The sequence below is a fragment of the Crocodylus siamensis genome, chromosome 1, assembly GCF_052110815.1.
Source record: "Crocodylus siamensis isolate JL-2025a chromosome 1, ASM5211081v1, whole genome shotgun sequence".
Classification (NCBI taxonomy): Eukaryota; Metazoa; Chordata; order Crocodylia; family Crocodylidae; genus Crocodylus; species Crocodylus siamensis.
This window is the reverse complement of record NC_143395.1, coordinates 25005688-25029631: the sequence shown is the minus strand read 5'-3', so window position 1 is coordinate 25029631 and position 23944 is coordinate 25005688. Positions and strand designations below refer to the sequence as shown.

At 39.6% G+C, this 23944-nt stretch overlaps 1 protein-coding gene across 1 annotated transcript in view; it reads right to left on the bottom strand.

The window, feature by feature from the left end:
- Window positions 1-23944, bottom strand: part of NOL10 (nucleolar protein 10) — a 74953-nt gene that overhangs the window by 41835 nt on the left and 9174 nt on the right. The window contains exons 5-13 of the mRNA XM_090032131.1: window positions 22478-22515; window positions 20714-20850; window positions 19532-19597; window positions 18953-19013; window positions 18351-18436; window positions 17989-18067; window positions 14233-14382; window positions 9875-9941; window positions 5167-5219 (exon numbers count right to left, since the gene is read on the bottom strand). Coding sequence (XP_089888257.1) covers window positions 5167-5219; window positions 9875-9941; window positions 14233-14382; window positions 17989-18067; window positions 18351-18436; window positions 18953-19013; window positions 19532-19597; window positions 20714-20850; window positions 22478-22515 — 737 coding nt within the window. The remainder of the gene's footprint in view (window positions 1-5166; window positions 5220-9874; window positions 9942-14232; window positions 14383-17988; window positions 18068-18350; window positions 18437-18952; window positions 19014-19531; window positions 19598-20713; window positions 20851-22477; window positions 22516-23944) is intronic.

The window sequence follows — 23944 nt, the reverse complement described above, 5'->3', positions numbered from 1 at the left end:
AGGTTCTAGAAATTTGGCAGCCAGGGAAGGTGGTGCCCATATTCACTGCTCCCCTGCTGCCAAATTCCAGATCCCTGAGGAACCCCACCAGCCGGATACCTATGGCTCTGTGAGCTACGGCTGAAGACCGAGCACCCCTGAACCAACAAAGATTGAAGGCTGATTTACTACACAGATTAAAAAAAAAAACTCTTTCACTCTCTTTCTTGTGGGACAAGCTTCCTCCCCCTCAAATTTACCAATAAATTTTTCAGTTAATTAAATGAAAACACAAATAAAGGTACAATCTGACACTACAATTCTATACAGGCTGACACCACTAAACTAAGTGACATTTCTGGATAAGCACAAGAACTAGATAGTGAAATGATCTAATCAATACATACAAGTGAAAGGACTATGTAGAAAATATCAAGAAGTGATAACTTAAACAATATATACTGGAGAAAGCATTGGAGTGATTTGATGGATAAGGTTATCTATTCTCTGGAAGGAAACAAAGGTTAACGTAATAAATCTGCAGCCCTACACAGGTATTTTATCAGACGTGAGAACCATTAAAGGAGTCTTTAGAGAAAAATCAGCCATTAATAAGGGAACAACCCACAAAGTATCCTTGAAATATTTGAAATTACACACAAGAGAACAGCCCTCAAACCAGGAAAGTGCATGGAAATCAAATTATTTTCTAAAGTCACATGAAAGTCAAGTAGACATTCCAGGAAGTTTTAGAGACTAAAATCTTCTTTTCTTTACATCAGAGTGGTTCCAGCTGAGAACTGAGTAGTTGTAGGCCAAAACTTCAGGAAAGAAAGCAACTTTACACTTAAGAAAAATTCCAGCCTCTGCTTTTAAAGCCACATGAAAATAGAGCTGGAGCTTCCAAATTCAGTATACATGTAAATCCTGCATGGGTAGATTTGGAGTCGGAAAGAGAGAGACTCAGGCTGAATTGAAATCCTTAACCAGAGGTTACATATGGTTGCACAACTTACTCCAAGTGAAAAATACCAACCAATAGAGATGCCCTGCAGGAAGGAGGTCTATGCTACACAAATAGAAGGAACTACATGAACCAAAGAGCAGGCTTTACATTACACACCCTATTAATCTGAGTTCAGAGCTCTGTTCATTCAGTATGTTGCCTCAGTGGAGTTTCTCCCCAGCAGCAGCCTTAAGAATCATACACTACTGTCTTAAACCACACTTTGAAAGTCTATAACCTAGACATATTCCAAAGTGCACAGCTTTGGATTTCAAGCTTCCCTACGCATGCAAAGCTATGCATCAGGAAGCCAGCTTGTGAGATGAAAGTGCCAAATGATGGCATAAACCGTTAAAACTGCTGGCAATTTACATAATCCCATTTAGAAGCACTTGTCCTCGTCGAGACTAAACAGAATGAAATCAAATCAGTGTCAAGGCCAAACAATGAGTAAAATAAAAGCTAAAACTTCTCAGTAACAGCCAGACTCTGCTAGACCCTTCCAGAGCAAGAGGGCAGTCAGAGCATAAGAGATGTCTCTACCACTGGACTCTCCGCACCAAGCCTTCACCAAATGCTTCTTCACAGAGGTATAGCTGAGGCACTACTCTCTTGGGGGAAGAAGCTATACTCCAAGAGGTGGAAAAGGGGTAGGGAAACAGGAAAAGCCATGTCTTTTCTCTCCACATGCATAGATGCAGTATGGCATGCACACTGAGCTTACTCCAGGAGACATTCTTGTGCTGTGGCTTCTTTGGGACAGTATGACCCAGTATCATTCCCTCCTCCTCCCTGAAAAACAGGTACGTGCCTCTAAAGACACATTTAGGATCTATTATTTAATAGATGTGGTGCTGAAGCATCCCCAGTTATTTATTTAGGGTATTTTTTGCAGGGTGGATAAAAAAAAAAAATCAAATACAAATATTATATATATCAACGAGATAGTCCAGTATAATAAAAGCTTTAGTCTGCATATATAATTGCATATATTATATTGGCAGACTAAGGCTTTTATAATACTGGAATATATATTCCAGTATTATAAAAAGATTCTAGTATTATGAAAGTCTTAGTCTGCCCATAACACCTTATTCACAATCTAACTGGCTGCCTCATCAGCCAATCAGAGTGCTCTACAAAAAAAAAGAGACAGAAAGTGGAGCAGCACCACGACAGCGGGCACTGAGAGACCAGAGGGGAGGGGGCATTGGCTTCACCCTTTTCCCCTGCTCCTTGGAGGCAGAGGGGTACAGCAGGGACTGAAGCACTGTCACAGAGGGGACAGAGCAGGGGGGCGAGGCCAGCAGCACTGGCCATGCCCGCCTGGTCTGCTTCTTGAACCCAGGGGCTAGCGCCCCCCCACAACAGCCAGCAGTGAGGGGAAGCGATGGGGAACACGGGAGAGAGAGGAGCAGGGGTTACTGGTGGCTGCATCCAGCTGCAGCCACGACCGCCTTTGTGACCACCACTGTAGTCGCAGGCCCCGGACTCGGCCCGAAGTGGCAGGGGGGAGGGGAGGGAATGGTAAGACCCAGTCCCCAGCCCCAAGCAGCGCTGGAGAGGGAGTGGTCCCAGCACAAAGCAGTGGGGGGAGGTGGGCATCAGCCCCACCCAAAGGGGAGCAGGGAGAGGCCCTGGCCCAAAGCAGCAGGGGGAAGAATGGCCCAGGCCCTGACACCGGCCCCAGCCCAAATCGGGTTGGGGGACAGTGAACATCCCTGGCCCCAGCACAGAGGGGAGCAGGAGAACGGCTCAGGCCCCGACTCGAACGGCTCAGGCACCCAGAGAGTGGTAGTAAGTAGACAGGTCAGTATTGACCTGGAAGGATGTGGGTCGTGGGATCCCACAGGGTTTGGTCCTTGAACCTGTACTCTTCAATATCTTCATCAGTGACTTGGATGTGGGTGTGAAGTTTACTCTGTCCAAGTTTGCGGAGTTTGTGGGGTGAAGTGCATACTCCAAAGGGTAGGAAATAATTGCAGATAGACCTGGACAGGTTAGAAAAGTGGACAGTACACAATAGGATTAGTACAACAAGGACCAATGCAGAGTGCTGCACCTAGGGTGCAAAGATATCCAGCGTCCAGCAGATGCACGACAAATAGATCCAAGGAGGTGATACTTCCTCTCTACGCGGCATTGGTCAGACTGCGGTTGGAGCGCCACGTCCAGTTTTGAGCGCCGTACTTCAAGAAAGATGTTGATAGACTCGAGAGAGTCCAGAGGAGGGCCACTCATATGGTTAGGGGCTTACAGGACAAGCCCTATGAGGAGGGACTGAGGGACATGGACCTCTTCAGCCTCCGCAAGAGAAGGCTAAGAGGTGATCTTGTGGTTGCCTACAAATTCATTAGGGAGACGCAGCAAGGGATCGGAGATCCTCTGTTCATCAGGGCGCCTCTTGGGGTACAAGGAACAATGGTTACAAACTGACAGAGAGCAGATTTAGGCTACATATCAGGAAAAACTTCTTCACGGTAAGGATGACCAAAATTTGGAATGGGCTTCCAAGGGAGGTGGTGCTCTCCCCTACCTTGGGGATCTTTAAGAGAAGGCTGGAAGGCTGGATAGGTCATCTGACCTCAGCACTCTTTCCTGCCTAGGAAGGGGGTCGGACTTGATGATCTGCTGAGGTCCCTTCCAACCCTAGCATCTATGAATTTATACCTCAGGATACTGCAGTGTCAGACAGGCTTAACAGTTTCCAGTTCACTGGACTGGATACTAAATGTGATGTGTAATAACCTATGCATTTTTCCTATAAAAACTAACTGATAAACTGGAAGAAGAACTTTTTCAACTACTTGCTTACATCATAAGAAGCAAGCTACAAACTTAGTAATTATAAACTCAGCTCTCAGGACTGACTAAAATTAAATCTGAAGTTAGGATAATCTTTAAAATTTAAGGTAAATAAAAATATTCAAGCATTTTTGCCACTGAAGTCAAGTCACTGACAGGGAAATAGTCCCTGATAATCAGAGCTTGTTAAAATGCTAAATTGGCTTTTGACACCAGAATCTTCTTTTGAGCATATTAAGAGAACATATGCTTCATTTCAGTTTAGTTCAGTTCACCACATAGTTCAAAGCTGAGAAACCAACAGAAAATTGGAATAATAAAAAAACACCCCCCCACCACCCCAGAGTACTTGTTTTCTTCTTTCTAATGAATAAAGCTGTCTAAACTTCTAAAGTCTTGAAGGACTTTTGAACAATTACTTCAATTTTCTAATGATATTTTGTCTTGTGCAACAACGCATAAAATTATGAAAATGTAAATCTAAATCAAAGTGGATTTAATGTGCAGATAATGTACCCTGGCTAGTGAAAAGAAGTGTCAGATTTGGTGTAGAGACTGTGTAGACTGCAATAAATGAATCACTCAACATATATGAATGGTTACTAACTGCTGAAATGTTTAGAAAAGTTATAAAAGGAGTACAAATGAAAAACATAATGCAAATCAGTGGGTTTAAATCAAAGTTTCTTGCTTGAAAATATAAAGCACAATAAAAATAAGCAATTTAAAACAATGTATACAGCCCAAACACATGAATATAGTGATAGAGTGAAACACTTGCATCTTCAAAGCCTGGCCTCCCTTTTTGCCAGTTAAATTTTTTATGTATAGCTATACTTAGGCTGTACAGAGATTTGTGCATACACTTTAAGGAGTACAACCTACTCTCACAAACAGGCCAAAATGTAAGTGTAGCTCTATGTGCAACTGTGTTTGCAAACACCTTGACAGAAGTCTGTTTAGAATTTACCCTCCAAGTAGAAGTTTACTAAAGCTTTAATGCATCTCGACAGCAAGCTGTACCATTTTATACTCTATCAATGTATTGCAACAAATCTTTGAAAACAAGCAGGTTTCTCTCTCCAGAGCTATTTTCTCCATGGTCTCTGGCCATTTCTGAAATTGTTACGAATAAGTAGAAGCTTCCAAATTCTTATTTTTTTGAAAATTAACAATAGAATAAAAGCCACACTATATACTTTATCCTGAGGAGCAGCAACAATGAAGTAACATACGCCTTGAAGCCTAACAGATGCCCAGAATTAATTCAGCTTGCAAATTACATCTACTGTGACAATGTATTATGACATGAAGCTAACAATTTTAAACTTGCTATTCATACGTTAACAGAGAAAAAACCCTTGTGCATTACTTACTGGAATGTAATAGATGTTCATTTTAGGGGCTTCATTGGCAGTCAGGAGCATTCCTAAAGACACACAATCACATGATAAAAATATCTGTTGAAAGAGACTAACTTTTCCAAATAAAAAAGTTATAAAGTTGTTAGAAGAAATAACATCTAATTGAATGCAGGGCACCTTAATTCTAATTAACGCAAAAAAATTCAAATCTCAGGAGTTTTAAGAAAAAAGAATGACTGCAATTTTATACAATGCCAAAAAGGAGTAGTTCTCTGAATGCCAATTGGTGAAAACATGAAAGAACATCCAGGGAAAACAATATTAACCGCATGCATATATAAGCATGTATTGCAGCTGCACTGCAATGGCCAGTTGAGCCCCAGTTAACAGCTCATTCCAGTGCTTGCTCGCACTGGCCGGTCTCCATAGATGTGAGCAATCTAAGGCTCAGGTATGCATACCGCCTGATCCCACCATTATATTTTAAGCAACATGTCTTCTGACTATTCAGAAGAGGTCTAACTAACATTGTCCTTTAAATGAGGCCAATATTGTGTGCAGATGAAGCTATAATATTGGGGTGACGTGTTTGACAAAAACCCGGGTAAACATAGGATGGTGATCTGTAGCAGTTTGTCTGTAGAGCCTCAGTTAATAAGAACCTGAAGTCTTAAAAAAACCAAAAAAACCCACATTTTTCTTTGGGTACTGGGTATATTCCAGAATACTCTGAAAATAAGTAGTACAGCAATTGTATTTGGGTTCCTGAACAAACCAGTTTAACCTCTGTAGCTCAATTTGTGCAAAATGAGAAGCTTGCAAAAAAATTATGGGAACCATTCAACTTGATTTTAAAATGCTCAGGACCTGAGAAGTGCTGTAGACATTAAATTTATGACAAACCCCAAAACTAGCATGAAAATTATATGTTAAGATTTTCATAGTGAAACTGACTGAAACAGGTATTTAGCCTATTTTTTCTACTTTAATCTCAATTTTGAGTTTCCTGTGCAGGTGACCTTTAACATAAATAAGAGGATGCATGAAGGGAAAAAAGTTAGATAACCTTGCAATCTAAAAATGTTCTAACAGAGTCTACTGAGACTATGAATAATGGGGTCAATTATCACGTAACTGGAGGGCACATATACAAACTTACACCCAATGAGACGTACATAATTAACATGGGTGGGGCAATTCTTTCCACCTCTAATTCTTTTACTAAAAATACAGAATGCAGCTGGACTCTACAGGGATGAAAAATGGCTGCACACGTTTGACAAAGCTAGTTACAGCAGCTCAGTTCAGCAAAATAAGACTAAGAACCCAGTTCAAAACAGTTCACAGGCAGCCTAAATAAAAGCAAAGATTTATAGTATGGTTCACAGGTTAATGGTCCCTTTAAGTATCAGTAGTTTCACTGCTGCTGGGGAAGTTAAAAAGCATTTTATTTCTAGTGCATGGAGAAAATACCAGAGACCAAGGCAGAATGGTAGGAACAAGATCACTAATTATGCCCCATGCTTCAAAGACAACAGCAATGGAAAGCCTTCTCTATGGGAAGTTCCCATAAATAAATAAAGGGACAATAACCTCAAGGATAGTACCTGGCTGTCTACTTCTGGGGAAATATTGAAGCAGAAGAGGAGAGTCTTGATCAAAGGAAATGCTTGCTATGTATTCATCTACTGTCTCTCCTCCTTAGGTCTAACCAACTTTCACAGAAAGATGACCACACCTATGAAACAGCACAGTCAATTAACTGGATTATATGCAATAGTTTTCAGGCAAAAGAACCCAAGAGTTGGACAGGATATGTGACTTATTCTAGCCAATGAAAGATCAATTTCCTAACACAGTCTTTGGGAGACAGGGACAAAAGGACTCTACAACTAAGTTTAAAGAATACTTATAATTTTGGAGGGCCACAGAAAAAACAGACTTGCAAATATCCATGTTCTGTAGGCTACTGACAGACATTCACTTAATGGCACAATTGGACCTGATCCGCAATTCCAACAATCACACCCTCCTGCCACGTCACATACAAGCTTTCTCTCTTTCCCTCTCTGAAGGGGAACATGGATACAAGAACCTGGCCCACAAACATAAAAGGTTTCCAATCCCTGCAAGATGCTACATTTCAGTACTGTACTCTACAAACTGTCTTATATGTGCAGAAGGGTCTATTTGCTAAGGGGATTATGAGTAGTGAACCAGGTTGATTTTTTTTTTTTTGTTAAAACCTTTCAACTAGAAAAGTCTGCTCTGAAAAACTGAAGTTCTACCAATAGTGAAACTATTTCTGAAGCTCTCCTGGTGTATTTTCCAAAAACATCTTCAAATTGTATACTTATTGTACAGTTTGACATAACTGTCAAACCATTAAGATACAAACAGGAAATGCTGCTTTACAATGCATGCTACAACATTTCTATAAACACCAAGTTCAAGTCAAAAATTTAAAAAAATTAAACCAGAATAAAAAAAATAAAAAAAATGAAACATTTATTCAAGACTGAAATGTTTTTTTTGGGGAAAAAAAACCCTTTCCCCCCCACCCAAAATTCGTTGTTGAAAAATTTCAGAAGCGATGCAGATTCAGCACAAAAATGAAATGTTGAAGTATCAGAGTTTCCAGCAAAATGAAAATGTAAAATGAAAACCAGTTCTTTCACCCATGGACATGCTTGGTTTGCATATTTTTCCTCCAAAGCACCTACTACTTGTAAGCCAGAAGCAGGCTAGATAGACCATAGGTCTGACACCACAGCCGTACTTATATCCTCAGATCCAGAGGAGTGAGGCTGAAAAACACATCCACCCACGTTTGTTTTCATGGGGCCCCCTTCCAAATACCACAATCTGCATTGCCGTTCTCCTAACTTAAAACCTCTGCAAATCCTACCACAAGTTACTATCTGTCAGAGCCACAAGATTCTTATCCACACCAAAATCCCTCTGCCCCAACTCTCTTCTTTTCCTGATCTATCCCAATCACCACGCCCAGAGCACTGCTCAAACTCCCCCTCGCTGGTCAGACTCTCCTGGCACCAATACACCAAGTATTGTGCATACTTCATATTGCAGGGTAATGGATCAAGAACCCCTTATCCAAAAGGATACTGCAATGCTCAAAACATGAGTATACAGTCATTTCATCTTCCCTCTGGTAAGCAAACACTAGCACTCTTCTATAATAATGCCAAGATGGAATATGTAACATGCCCAGCACTCCTGCATATCTGCATACACAGTGGCTTATCTAGCAGAAGAGTCCCTGTTAAAGATACTGTAGAAATTAGCAGGGCACATTTCCCAAAAACATCACACCTCCTTAAGAACAGTAACCTACCTACAGGTTAATCTGGTTTCTGCTGAGGGTAAAGGTCAACTCAGTACACAAGTGTAGCTCCAAGCATCTCCTGAAGCCATGGAGACAGAGGCCATAGGCTACCTAGAAGAATGCTTAAGCCAGACCTGCACCAGTCCTGCCCATTTCAGTCATCCTGAAAACCCTATTCTAGACAAAAGCGTTAACCAGAGTTTGCTAACTTAAGTTATAACTACAGCAGCAGCAGGTCACCTAGGTTTTAAATCAAGTTGGGGACTCAGATTTCTGACAAGTCTGAATGTGGATTTTCTTGGGTTAGCAGTTCAAGTTACACCGTCTTCCCTACTCCTTTTATTTAACTTAAGAACACTCTAGTTTCTACATTTTAGATGGCCTCTGGCTTTTGAACCAAAGAGTAAAGATGCGTGTTATGCCATGTGCCATACGTCAATCTAAACTACATGCAATATTTTTTCAAATTGTTTTCCCAAAGCCCAGTTCAATGCCATGAACTCATAAAGAAGGCCCAAGCAACTGAGACTATTTTGGGAACGGATCTCAAACTGAACAAATCTCAACTGTTAAGAAACCCAGCTCTGCACAAAACATTAAAAAAACCAAATGATTTAGAACAGTGCTGGTTTTTTTCCCCATGGGATTGGACCTCAAAAATCCCTTGCTCAACTGACTCCAAATTTGGACTGTTAATACTTCATGTGGCAGAGGAGACGTCAAGGCATTCACTGTAGGAATGAAGATTTGAATGTTTGGAGTCACATGCTAAAAAGAAAGTAAGTTCAGCTTGGTGGTCTGCTATAAAAGATGATATAATAAACTGAATTATAGAACAGGAGTATCCTAGCCAGAATGTAACATCATGTTTACCCAGCAGATTTTATTCTAAAGACTACAATCTCCCTTTCTCAAAATACTGTAAAAAAGCTGTCCCTGCTACATCATGCAACCTGGTACTTTTCAAGTGCCCTACCAGATTAATAGTTTCTAGGATGCCCTTTATTCTGTACACACACATTCTTCAAGTCAGAATCTATACCCTTGTGCTGTACTCACAGCTCACATAAAAAAGATTAAGTTTCAAGACAATGACCATGAGTTTACATACTATTTTTATCCAAATGATTTCCCAAAGGTTTTACTAACCAGCAGTGAAACAGCCACCACAGCACACGGCAACAATAAAAAAAACTTCAGAAGAGGAAAAGAATAACATATTTAAATTGGAGGAGAAATGTAAAACATGGGATTGATTACAATGCCAAAGAAAAAGCCTTTCCACCCTAGGAAATCTCTGAAAACTTTTTTTGTGAAGGAAGTCTGCAGTAAAGGGCTTTACCTGTAAACAAACTTAGTTCGTTTTACACATACCTGAATTAGGATAAAGACAGACATCATTGATATCATGCTCTGGCTCCATTGAAGTAAATACTTTTCCCTGAAACATAGGGAGAAAAATACATTACAGGGAATTCACTTAATGCTTTGTTAAAATACAGTTACAGACTGAAAATAGGCCTTATAGTGGCTAAAAAATACAATGCAAAAATACAGCAAGCGAAGCCTAAAGCTAACACGGTTTTTCAGTGGGACAGAATACTGATACACATGGGGCAGATCCACAAATTCAACATTACTGCCCAGAGTTGACCAGACCTTCTCTAAGGAATGCAGCCTATTTGTTGCTCAACCCAAGCCACAGCACTCACTGCATGCTGGCACCTGCAGTCTAACTGCTCCAATGTCTATATTGAAGATGTGGATGTCAGCAATCCAGTTCAATGTATTTTATGAACTGGGTGGGGCCCTCAAGACTCTGGCATATCACCAATAAAGCCCTTTTTTGTGAGGTCTAATTTTCTTGGTTGTAAATAGTCTCATTCCAACAGAAAGCCAAAATGATGTGGGCTGTGGGATTTCCCCCACCCTGCTCTAATCTGTGTAAAATGAGGCATGGCCCAGCACTTCAATACAAAGTCAAGAAATTACAGGAAATGCAAAAAGGCCTGAATAAAAGGAACCAGTTGTCACTGACTTAGGAAGATCAGGATGGAAATTATAATGGCAATTTATAATAATGATGTGCTAAGCCTACAATTCTGGGATTTCATGCTAGGTCATGTATTTGATTTCATATACTGTAAAGACATCACAAACTCCCAGTTTATAGTCAAACCTTACATCTATTATAGCAGAGGAAACTTCTTTTCAAATGCAGTACAACATAACGATGAAAAAAAAAAAAGAGGTAAAAAGGAAGTAATGTTGCATAAAAATAAGAACAAGAGAAATGGACTGCCTGCAACCTCTGCCATGTTTAGTTCATGCTGAAACACATCCCACAGATGGATGAGATGTGGACTGAGAGAAATAACCGCAACCCAGATTTCTCTCAAGTACTACTTTTAAGTGTTTTAAGGCCAATTCCTTCACTGACAGCATGCGAGGTCAGGGGGTCCATTTGTTCTAACATGCCGAAAGACGACCAGCTAAGTCAGCTTCTTAAATGGAAGTAAAAACTAGCTGTGATATAATCAAGTTATAGTTGTATATATTAAACTGCCTTCTACCACCACTCAGCATTTATGCCACGTCTTTCAACCAAGGGTCTCAAACCTTCAAATCTCATGAAGTATGAGCAATTTTGCTTGCTTGATCCAACACTGAAAACAACCTCCTCACAGGTCAAATGCAATTTCTGCTTTAAAATGTATATCACCACTAGATGTAAATGTAAATTTATATAAAGACTATGTATAATCAACAACACAGATTTAGCTAATAAAAGCACTAAGCAGTTAAACTAGGGACTAGAGAATGGGACTGCTTTCAGTGCACCAAGGAAAAGTGTGTTAAAATTGTGCCTTCATTTTATTACAGAAATATTAGCAAGATGTACAGAATGTTAAGCACCACGTTGCAGACAAAAAAAAGGACAAAGATGCCTCACAAACAAACCCTTAGTTCTCAAAGAAATGCAAAATCTGTCTCGATCCTCCATGTACCGCTCTCGTTACAATAAATGTTCCAAGACTTTTTCTTTTTTTTTCTTTTTTTAAATAGTCAACCTTTGAAGTTCAGGAAAAGGAGAGGCAACAGCCTTGATGTAGCCATTGCACAGCTGCTTTCTGCCTACACTTACCAGCTGATATTTCTGTTACGTCTTCTCTTAGCACATCTACACAAGATGTTTATTGTGGAGCCACACGATTAGGTCCACAGTAAATATCTCTGCCTCTACACATGCACCCATATTAGGGCGCACAAAGCGAACTCCAGAGCCGGATAACACTTGTAGATACAAGCATTAGCTATCTCCAGAGTTTGTTTCATATGCCCTAACAGGGGCACACATGGAGAGGCAGAGATTTACTATAGGACTAATTAGGCAGCTCTCCTCAGTGTATCTACCAGAGTATCTCCAGTATACTGAGGAGTTTTTGCTCCTGGGCACATGGTCAAACAGCACACCCAGGAGAAAAAAAAAAAAAAACAACAAAACTACAGAGCCATAAGCTCTGGAGTTTATTCATGTGCATTAATTGCATGTGTAGACATGTCCTCTCCCTCTGATTCTGCAGACAAGAAGTGCTTGCACTGTTTGTCACACTTATTACTTCATCATGCAAAGCACGCTTCAATGACCACAATGATCAAAACCTCTACTTTATACTAAATCCAAAATTTCTGTGCATATTATAAGGGTCTTACAGACAAGAAATTTTCAGGAGGGGAAAGCCCAGACAAAATACTTTAGTGCTTTTACACTCAAACTGCTAAGGCAGTCAGTAAATAAGAAGGTTCTGTGGCCCACTTTTTACAGAGGCATAAGCATGAGCTTACATGTCTGCAGGGATCTAAACTGAAGGACAGGATCAGAACAAAAACTTGTATCCCATTATTCTTCTTATTCCCCTGAAGCAGGTCTCGCCTACCTTTTGGGTCCCCCCCTTCCAGCTGAATGCTGCCATACCATCCATCCGTAGTCTCTCCACTGATGATTAATAAGAGCCTGTCTCCAACCCCACCCCACCTCAGTAGATAAATCATCAAGCTCCCCACCAAAAGGCACGTCTCAGCACGGGCTACTCTGGTATCAAAGCCAGGTACTTTCCACCCCAAATTCTGCCTCAGTTGCTTCCCAAGCGGGGAGAAAAAAGAACCAATATTTGAAGGAGGGAGAGTATAGGCAGCTGGAACACATTCTACGAAAGGCCAAAGATGTCCCCATCCCCAAGCAGCAAGAAATGCTCATTTATCCAATTACAGAGGCCAGGTAATCTCTCTGGTGTTCATCTTTGAGAAATGAGACAATTAGGGAACAAGGAGAGAGGCCAGTAACAGACCACCCATTTTTGATAACAGAAAAATGTGTAAGAGGTTGTGAGACTAGATGCTCTGAGAAGCCTTTTGATGAAAGAAGGTGTATTTCCCATCATAGAAAAAAAATGTATGGTCCTAAGCAATGCTGAAGCACTTTATAAAAGAAGACTATTGAAAGGGTTGTGACCCCATTGATAAGGTCCACTATGTAGTCAGAAGAGAAGGGGATCAGAGTGCAATGGTGACAGAGCCTTTGAGGAGGAACTGTGACTAATGAAAGAGGCTCCAATCAAGCTAAAATTACAATTGCACTATTACAGACCTGCCAAACAGAACACAGTTTCACATAAGAGATTGCTAGTCAGGCAAATACAGTGGAGAAACTGTCAAACTGTTCAGAAGAGGCTCATGTGGATACTGAGGCTGAAAGCTCAAAATCTGTCTGAACTTTTTGCACCTACTGTTTAAGAAATAATCTACAATAAATTAGTCAGCATATACAACCTAACTTGCAAGCTGAAATGTGGGTGCCACTTTCAATGCTATTTTCTTGTCCTAGCAGATTTGTGTAAATATAATTAGCAGCTAATCTCACCAAAATAGAGTCCTTGAACAAGTTAGCAGTCACAGGGGTTAGAGCTAAATGTACTTCAGTGCACGGTTAGAGCTAAATGTACTTCAGTGCACTGTATAATGCATGTGTGTGTACGTGCATACACAGAGTGCTTAAGAGTCAGGAGAAGGAAGATATTTGTGTGTTTTTTTAAAGCCACTAAAATTTTACAAATGAGTTTGGCTTGGGAGAAGGCTCTTTGTCATCAAACCCAGATTTCTGATCATACAGGCTACTATTTGGCCAACAGATCTACAGGAATCTCTATTCCAACCCCTCATTCCGTACCACAGCTGCAAAGTACCCACTGAAAGGCCCACACACCTATGGTGTGATGTGAAAACAGAGACAAGGCATCACCAATAGAGTGGCAAGGAATTTGGTAAATATAACATGCTGGACTGACACTCAGAAGTAGGTCACAACCCTTGTTACAGAGGAAGACAACCTTTGCCCCCGACGGTAGCCAATCCAGCTACAGGAACATTTCTTCCTGTCCCCAAAACTGGAGATCAATTTAACCCTAAGCACACGAGCAGGATCCACCACCCACTGAGAGGTTCTTTGTAATGCTGGCTACTTGGTTAATTAGCAGTTAATAACAATGAATGTGTGCACCTGCATCTCTCATTAAATTAATCCTTGTCAAAAGATCCTCCTGAACAGTCAAACAAAAAAGTAACTATGCTTACAAATTAGGCTATGTTGAAGTGTGGTGATAAAAGCTTAAATTCAAATCAACAAAATGATGAAAATAGGGAATTTAACTTAACACCATAAAACATACACTTACCGTGTCTCTATTCCACATTTTTATGATTCGTGAATCTGCAGATATAATTAAATCTAAATGATCCTGAAACTGGATTGATTTAACAGGCAGGCCATACTGGTGATCTTTGACTATTAATGGGTTACTGGATCGGAGATCGTACAGCAAAACCTGGAAGAGTAAGGACAATTACATGTACGCTATACTATGAGGTTTCAGCTGAGGTCTGGACTTATACTTCAAGGTTGCTTGGATTTAAACTGGTGCACATTATACCTTGGGCTAAACCAAAAAATAGTTCATATTTAAAATGCTAAAGGAAAAGAGAGAAACATTAAACATAAAACAAAGAAAGCATTTTCCGTTCTGAAGTTATTAAATAAGCCAGATTTACTATGAATTCATTTTTTTACCCCCATTTCCAAAGAGATGCTGCAGCCATATGAAAAATATAAATACACTTAAGCATTTATCATCTTTCCCAACAAATAATGAAAAAATAAGTGCATACAGATGCTTTCCAAGATTTCTTAAAAGTATTTTGTTAGTAATCCCTCTTGTATGTTCTGGAGCTACCTTTCTTTCAGGCATCAACTGCTAGAGTATAATGTGTAAACCTGGGTTCATAGAAGTCTTGGAATTTGGCCGTTCTTAGCATTGGAGGATGCCTCTGTCACTGAAAGTGTATTTTTGGAAGCAAAAAGATATGACAAATTCATGGAGAACCACTCTATTGAAAGCTATTAAACAGAAGACTAGATATCCAAGTTCTCATGTTCAATACATTCTAATAGAGAGGGCACTGGGCTGAGTTTGGGGAGACCTTGATTCTAGTCCTATGGACTTGTGAGATCCCAAGACAACATCTGAGTTTCCTGTATGTGAACAGTAGATGCTAAAGTTTTGAAGGAAAGTTAAGAACCAGATTGTGCAGGGAAACAAAGCTATGCTGCTACTTAGCATTATTCTCCTCTTTCAATGCCATAACACATTGTACCTTATTTCATTCAAGTGAAGAGCTCTCTCTCTCAAAGAGCAAGGATGTGCAGAAAGAACATAACAAGAAGAATGGCAAGAGAACAATGTGACTACACAAGAAACTTTTAGGATGCTTCAGGATGCAAAAGCAAAAGCACACAGGCAATGGAAAAATGTAAAGGTAACTAAGGAACATGTAGGGACAAAAATTAGGAAGGAAAAGATAAAGAATGAGCTGCATCTCAGAGATGTTAAAGACAACAAGAAGAGGTTCTATAAGTATAATGGTCACAAAAGGAAGACCAATGAAGCAGTGGATTCACTGTTAACTAGCCATGGGGAACTCTTAATAGAAGATGCAGAGAAAGTAGAGCTGCTTAACAGCTATTTTGCCTCAAGTCTTCATGAAAAAATTAAACTGCATCTAGACTCCTATAAGAATTATTTGCATAAGGAAGGGGACAGGCTGAACAATGACATAACGAAAGACAGAGATTTTGATGGGTCTGAATGAATTCAGGTCAGCAGGGCCTAATGAACTTCATCCTAGTGTTCTGAAGGAACTGGCAGAGGCGATCTCACAACCCTTTGCCATGATCTTCCATAGAATCATAAAAAATTAAGGTTGGAAGGAACCTCAGGAGATCATCTAGTTCAACCCCCTGCTCAAAGCAGGACCATCCTCAACTAGGACACTCCATCCAGAGTTCTGTTGAGCCAGGTCTTAGAAATTTCCATCAACTCTCTAGGTAACCTGTTCCAGTGCTGCACTGCCTTCCTAGTGAGAAAGTTTTTCCTAACATCCAACCTAAACCTCCCTTGTTGCAACCTGAAGTGATGGGAGACAGACCAGGTACCAGAGGACTGGAAAAGGGAAAAAAGCAAAAAGGTGGTGTCTCAGGGGGGCAAAGGAAAAGGGATGGGAGACTCCTTCTACGGTGGGGCCCAGGGCAGAAACAGCCCGCCCACATAGAAAAGAGAAAAGCCCCGAAGACAGGGCAAACTTACCCACTGCAGAAATAGATGGCCCAGATGAGCCATGCTGAGACGGAACACCCGCAAGGTTCGTCAGCCACTTTTATCTGTGGCTGGATGAAGTCACAGAAGAACACCGCCTGGCAGAAATAAAAGCTGGCAGCAGAGAAACAGCTGTGGGGACGCTGCAGGGAACAGGCTGCACAGCTGTCCCCCAAGACGGGCAGGCACTGCACAGGCAGTAGAGAGAAAAGCCCACCCTGCCCTTTTGTTTCAGTTAATTGTTTCTTTTCCTTGATTTTCCCTAAGCCCTAGGACAGGAAAGGGCCAAGGTGATGCTCACAGGACAGAACGAGCCGAGGCAACATTGGGGACAGCGGCGCAGCGAAGCGAGCCTGGCATACCACCAGAAAACGTCTTGTGTCCTGAAGGTACCGGGCGTGGTGAGAACACCAGGAGCCAAGTAGACAGGGAGGACCCAGGAGGCAACACCAGAGGGTGAGCCAACCAACCATCGACTGGCTGTCCTAAGAGGCTAGTGCACAGCTGAGGTGTAGGGGAGGTGGAGCCCCAAGAATACCTGCTAGGAGTGATGCCCAGCCTGTGAGGAGCAACAGGAAGGAGCCCCACCACTGAATGGAAGACTCAAGTTGTGGCAGACAAGTGTCAGGGTTTCCCTTGGGGAGAACGTGACCCGACACAGACTACAGGAGCAGCCTCTGTGGCTGACCCCAGACACATGGCTCCAAGGCAGCCAGGGAACATCTATACAAGGCCAGGCAGGTACAGGTGGATTTAGGGAACTACAAACCCATTAGCCTCACCTCAATGTCAAGGAAGATAACTGGAGCATACCCTAAGGAAGCCCATTTGCAAGCATCTGAAGAAAGAAAGGGTGATCACAAGCAGCCAGCATGGATTTACCAAGAACAAAAACAAGTCAAACAAAACTAATCTCCTTTAATAAAGGAATAACTTGGGTGGATGAAGGAAATGCTGTGGATACAGTGCATCTGGACTTCAGCAAGGCCATTGACAAGAACCCATATGACCTTCTCATATAGTGAACTGTGGGCTAGACAAAACTACTATAAAATGGATAGACAGCTGGTTCAGTAGCCACAAGCAAAAGGTAATTATAACTGGATCCATGTCAGAATGGCAAGAGATTACAAGTGGAGACCCACAGGGTTCTCTCCTAGTCCCAGTGCCGTTCAATGGGCTTATTGTTTGGATGCTGGTGCAGAAAGCTTCTTGATTAAGTTTGCAGGCGACACAAAACTGAGAAGGGTTCTGAATGCAGAGGATGGGATAGCAATTAAGAAGGATCTAAGTAGTTCACAAAGCTGGGCTAAGGCTAACAGGATGAAGTTCAATGCTGACAAAAATAAGGTACTATATGCTGTGGGAAGAAGTCCTAACATAAAGGCTTCTTTTCTCTTCAGGAAGACAGTAATACTGAATAAATGAAATGGTGTTGGACAGACCCTGTCTGTATCTTGAACCAGAATGAAGAAAGATAGTTGAGAAAACCCCATCCTGTTTCATTTGTCACAAGCAAGGTAGAAAGAGAATGTTTAGAAGTGTTCAGTTCAGTAGGAAAAAAAAAATATAGATATCTATACAAAATAAAATGGATAGCCAGTAACTTTCTCCTGCTACCAGGTCAAAATCAAGTTCACATGGAGATAAGTGACTCCTCCTTCAGTACAGATGTACTTCACAGAGAATCTACTCAAAGTATGCAGAGACCTGGGTCTGTGATAAAAGAACAGTTTCTCCTAAAATCTCCAAATTCAAATTGCTTGCCAACAGCATATCTACCTGTCCAGTGCATGTTCCAACCGCCATATTCAAAGCTCCATTAAACTTCAATGCTGAAATGGATGGTAAATCATTTATCCTGAAAGTAAATGTTTATAATTATACAATTATTCCAAACACTTTCAGAAATATCAATGCTCACCCTTTACCCCTCTGTTTGGACATTTTTAAGAATTAGTCATTGCTTGTCAAACCAAATAAATAGGTGACAAAAATTCCAAATCCAGAATTAATCCCATACCTGTACAACTTCTGTGAACTGGACTACTGATAAGTAATAGAACCACAGACAAGAATTGAGCCCTTAAAGACACAGTTTTTCAGAAGAACAAGTATATACTAAAAAGCAAGCTTTTACTTACTCTGTACCTGCTGTCACACTGCTTAATGCACAATCCAGCACTCCAACCCGATGTCTTGTTCTAGGGTCCCAGCATTCTACTTTCCCCTGAACAGCATAAAGTGATTAATGAACATTAATTCAAGCTGTAAATAATGAAATTTAGCAACTCAGAATGCCAGTAAACAAAAGACTACAGAGCACCTGATATACTGATCTCTAATTTCCAAAATTAGACCCGAGCTTCATGAACAGTTCAAATGATAGCACAGCATATATTCTTTTTTATTTTAAAATGCACACTCATTTTTTAAACTTGAAAAATATGAATCCTAAACTAGCAATAGATGGGTGCAGGCTAGTTAGTTTATGCAGTTTTTAATATATTAAAGTGATACAATTTTTTTTTCTGTCAGCCATAAAAGTCTAGGTCATCTCTACACCCAACATAATCCAACAAATTGTTTGCACTGTGCTCTGAAACCTGCCATCTGCCCTAGGCCTCAGTACACTTACTTTTACTAAGCAAGAATTAATACTTGGCTCTATCACATTTTAGTTCTGTGACCTGTATTTGAATAAGCAACAGTGCCATAGTTCTTAGAAGAATTAGATCTCATTTACCTCGGCTGCCCCAGTTGCAAACAAACAGTGTACAGGATTTATGTCACAGACATTATTCTCTCTAAAATAGAAAGAAGTATAAGTTTAATGACTCACAATTACTTGACACATGAATAATTAGCAATAACTTTCACTGCCACATGCTCCCCCCTTTAGCATCCTGTCAATAAAGCCAGACTTAACTGCCCACTTGTCTACCCCTTCCATATTGTCCCTTTTGCTTGATGCGCAAGTCTATCATCAGTTCCTTTTAAATCTCTTCAAGATCCACTTATGACATTGAATCAATTAGTTTAGGAGAGTCTGACTGGGGATACTGAGGATGCATCTAACACAATCATAGTAATCAAGAGATAATCTGTTCTAAAGAAATAAAAGCAGTTTGAAAAATATCCACAGAAATAAACTCAAAGGCATTTTAGATCAATTTTAAAGAAAGATATGAAGTCAGATTAAAAACTTACATTACATTAACCTGGTTTTGGATTCTGTCTACATGACCAATTAATTGAGAGTGAACATACTAGTCATTTGGCTCCACCTGCTGGCATAAATCTAAACATGATGAATTGTACTTACGAAGCATCTGTTTGAAGTGTATTTAAAAATCTTCCTTGTTCCAGATTTAACCTGTATACTTCAGAACTGCAAAATAAAATCTAAAGTTACTATTTCACCTTCATTAATGAAAAATAAAGTTTAAGCTAGAGAAGGCTGTAAGACATTTTTAAATAAGACCTCAAATTTAAAGAAAGTACAATTTCAATCTCTTGACTAGGAAAACTCCTTCCCCTCCAGCTCTAAGGGCATCTTTACACATGCTCTGGGGTGGCAGTGGTGGAGGGAGGGGTGCTTTAATCAAAGCAGCTCTCAGGAGCCATTTTAAATTAGAGCACCTGCAGCGTCTTGTGTATTCAGCGTCTCACACTTTAAAACAGTGTCAAGGCACTTTAACTAAAGCCCATTCGACATGCTTCAGTTAAAATGCCCCCGCTACCATTTTGAAGCACAGGGATGCTGAATATACGTGAACTGAGGCTGCTGAAGCATTCAAATTAGCACAAGTCATACATGTATACAGATGCCCCCTTGTCCTCCCTTAGTATAAACTGGTCACTGAAAATCATTAGAAACACTAATGATACTATAACAATTACACCTGCCCAGGCAAAGAAACACGTTTTTTCTTAATGACTGTTTTCTATGATTTGCATAGAAATTATTTTATTAAATTTCTGTTAAGTTTCTATTAAAATTGTCTTTATTAATTCTTTATCTTTACTTCTTTATTAAAAAATAAAATGCAAATTTAACTGGTTGAAATTTGAAGGCTGCATTTGGCTTCCATTTCCCAAAATGTACATGGCCCAGGAAAATGCATATTTTTACTAAGCTGAATTATTTTCAGATGTAATGAAATATTAAATGTATGACATTTTTAATTTACTAGTTAAAATACTGTTTTTTCATTCAAAATGGCAATACAGCAAGTCTGACAACTATTAAAAGACATAATGGACTCAGGTAAAGAAGCATCCAATGGTAGAGACTCAGAAATCTAGGACTTAAGTATACAGTTTACTTATTTAATTTCCTTGGAGTTTTTATCAACACTATCTACTTTTCACTAACGAGTAAGAACGGAAAAGTTTTCCAATAAAGCACACATTCTCTCCTCATCCTATATTGTTAGCCTCATCTTACCCTTGGAAAACACAGACCTAAGCAAAGTGAAAAATGACAACTCCATCTTGATCATACCTTGCTCCAACAAAATACAGGTCACATGATGGGTAGTGATAAGAGAAATCTCTACCAAACTTTGGTATTCTTGTCTTGTAATAATGGCCATGCTGAGAATGAAACTCCACATATCTGTCGCACTGCAAAAACACAATCTGAAAGCAAACCAGAGAGGATTAAACATCAAGGTTCTCTCCGCAATCACAATTTTAATTAAAAAAATTCCAGTGACATTGTCAACTCGCAGCTTTTTCTTAATATCAACTTAAATGAATTTTTTAAATTAACACTGTATTAAATTAAAAATAATGATTTACTTAGTCCACATCTCCTGCTACGTTACCTCTACAGAGCAGCTTTGCAGAGTTTAACAGAGATCTTTCCAAATGATTTCAACCTCCACAAAATGTATAGATAATATAAAGATATATAATTTGTGTTTTATATAATAAAATATACATAAATATTAAAATTCTAAATATTTTTCTTATCCATATAAATTGTCAATCCCTTTCTAACTGGCTATATTTTTAGCCTCAACTGTCACCTGTGATAGCATGCTGCAGAGTCCAATTAGGCACCGTACAAAAACGTTATTCTTACTGGCTTTGAATTTGCCATATTCAATTTAATAGTTAATTGTTCCAGTGTTATGAAAAAGGAAGAACAGAAGCTCCAAATTTATATTCCTAAAACAGTATTTTATCATGTTTATTTTAGAAGTGAAATGCATAACGGAGAACAACCCTCAACTTTTCAAAGTCTCTTTACAGGAAAGATTTCCCATCATTCTGCAAATCCCTTGTTGCCGTGGAATTAATACTGCACACAATACTGCAGCTGCATAACTGATTATATAACAGCATTATATAATACTCCATCCAATTCTTCAAGCATCCTAACACTTTGTTTGGTTTTTAACTCCAGACTTACACTGCAGAAACCTCTTTGCCTGCTTTCAATGATACTTAGAATTTCTAGGTGCTTAAAACTAAAAAAATTCTGTTGAATGGAGTAATGCAAACCAGTAGTACAGCTAACGTGATTAATGAAAAGTTGGATCCCATTTCAGGTAAGTATCAAAAAGACATTTGTTACCGAGCACATAAAGTTATTGTTGGAAAACTAGCAAGTGGCAAAACTGAATATATCTATCGTGCAGAAAAGCCATTGGATTATGCATCCCATGAGCAGATTTCTGTCTTAAGAAATTAGTCCATAAATTACAAGACAAGATCCCAGTTCAGCATGATACATATACACAGTGCCTATCTTTAAACACAAGGGTAGAACCAATTAATTCAATAAGTCATTCACATGCTTTAAGTTTATATCTTTGATTAATCAGGAGTTTAAATTCAGATTTGAAAGAAGAGCCAATTCGCAAAAGTATTTGTAGTTAAGTAACTGTAATTAAATTATTGTAATTATTTAAAAAAAGGGAAAAAAAAGAAAGGGCATTATTTCTGCTTTTTTCCTGCTACGATTTAACTTTATGCCTCTGACTGACCTTTATGACTTGCTTTCACTGTTTTTTAAGTCAACTGACTGTACAGGAAAAGACATTTAAATGACAGGCAGTGGTAAAAACAAACAAAAAACAAAATACACTTTAAAGAACATTCCTAAGGACTTTTTTAAAAACTCATCAATTGCTAGAAGAACAAGATGTCTCTTAAAAAGATGTGTGGACAGGTGTTTCTTTGACATACAGACATTTAAAATAATTTCCTGTTCTTTAATTAGATATTGAAATGAAAAAAACATATATATTAAACATACCTTTGAGTAATCCTCTGATAAAATATCAAATGTAACCACTAGGGGGAAAGAGACAAAATTTTAAGAATCGCGTAAGTGAACATATTTTTTACAAACATTGCCACAGAGCCTGAACACACTTGCATATGTGATTATTCCCTAGCAACTTGAGTCAAATATGAATTCAGCAATTTACACACTTGTAATTGCACAGCCTCTCTGAAACACGATTACATACTTTCTTAAAACGTTAGAAACATGCAGCATTTTCTAGCTTTTAACTATCCTCATACACTACGCTTCCCTAACCACAATGCTCTAGCATATCTACACTGATATTTTAACATGTCTGCACATAGCAAACTATCAGAATCAACTTACAACTAGCTAGGTCAGGTACCAGAATCACTGTAGTCTAGTATGGGTAGACAAATTATATATCTATAGATATAGAGAGAATCTGCATAAGGCAGTGGCTCATAACTTTTTTAGATTCACGGCTTTCCTATGCAACTTGCTTGAATATGGTGTCACCACAGTTGAGAACCACTACAGTACTGCCTCAGTTTATTTAACTGGTTCTCAGCCACTATCACAACCAGGTGGAACTGCCCTTTGTGCCTCATGGGGAGCCAAACCAGGAAGAGCTGTGGCAGGTGCAAGTATTGCAGCTGTCATTAGGGTTCTCCGATAAACCTGAAGTAGGCAGAAGCTTCTGTTTTTCATGCAATATTTCCCAGTCCATTCCCACAAACTCCTCCCAGAAAGAGGTATGCAGGACAGTGGTTGAGAACAACTGATCTAAGGTTCCACACCAACTGGAAACTAGTCTGTAATCACCAATTACCATGAATAAACAAAAATACTTCTTAAGGTTTCACGTACAACTTTACTTTTGCTATATCTTGAGCCCTTAACTATGCAAAGTTAATGTTCTAAATTAGTATCCTAACTTTTAATTAAATGATTTAATTTCAAATTCTCCTAAGGTTGGTGATACAGTATAACCTCATACATCCAGATATCAAAAATCCAAAATTACCAAAAATTTGGCACTTCCCTGCCCCCTCCCTCCCCGGACGCAGAGGAGGAAGCTTGCACGCAGCGGCTGCTGCTGCCATTCACAACCCCAGGTTGCTGCTCAGTGTGTAGCCGCTGCTCCCCACCCACCCCTGCAACTAGCTGCCGCTCCGATTTAAAAAAAATACGGCATTTTCAAATTTCTAGCAGGTGCTTGGTCCCAAGCACACCAGATTTATGAGGTTATACTGTATTAGATAAACTGTATATAAAACCTTGCTACTTTAGTGATTTTCACTTGATATCAAAAGTAAGGATCAGAAAAGTTTTATATAGTTTTGAGGACACTAATTAGACTCTTCTAGTTCTTCTAGTGAATGAAAGAGGCAGACTGATGAGACTGTACTATAATAGTACATACTCCAAGAAGTCAGGAACATGAAATCAATCATTTTTACTCTCTACGTA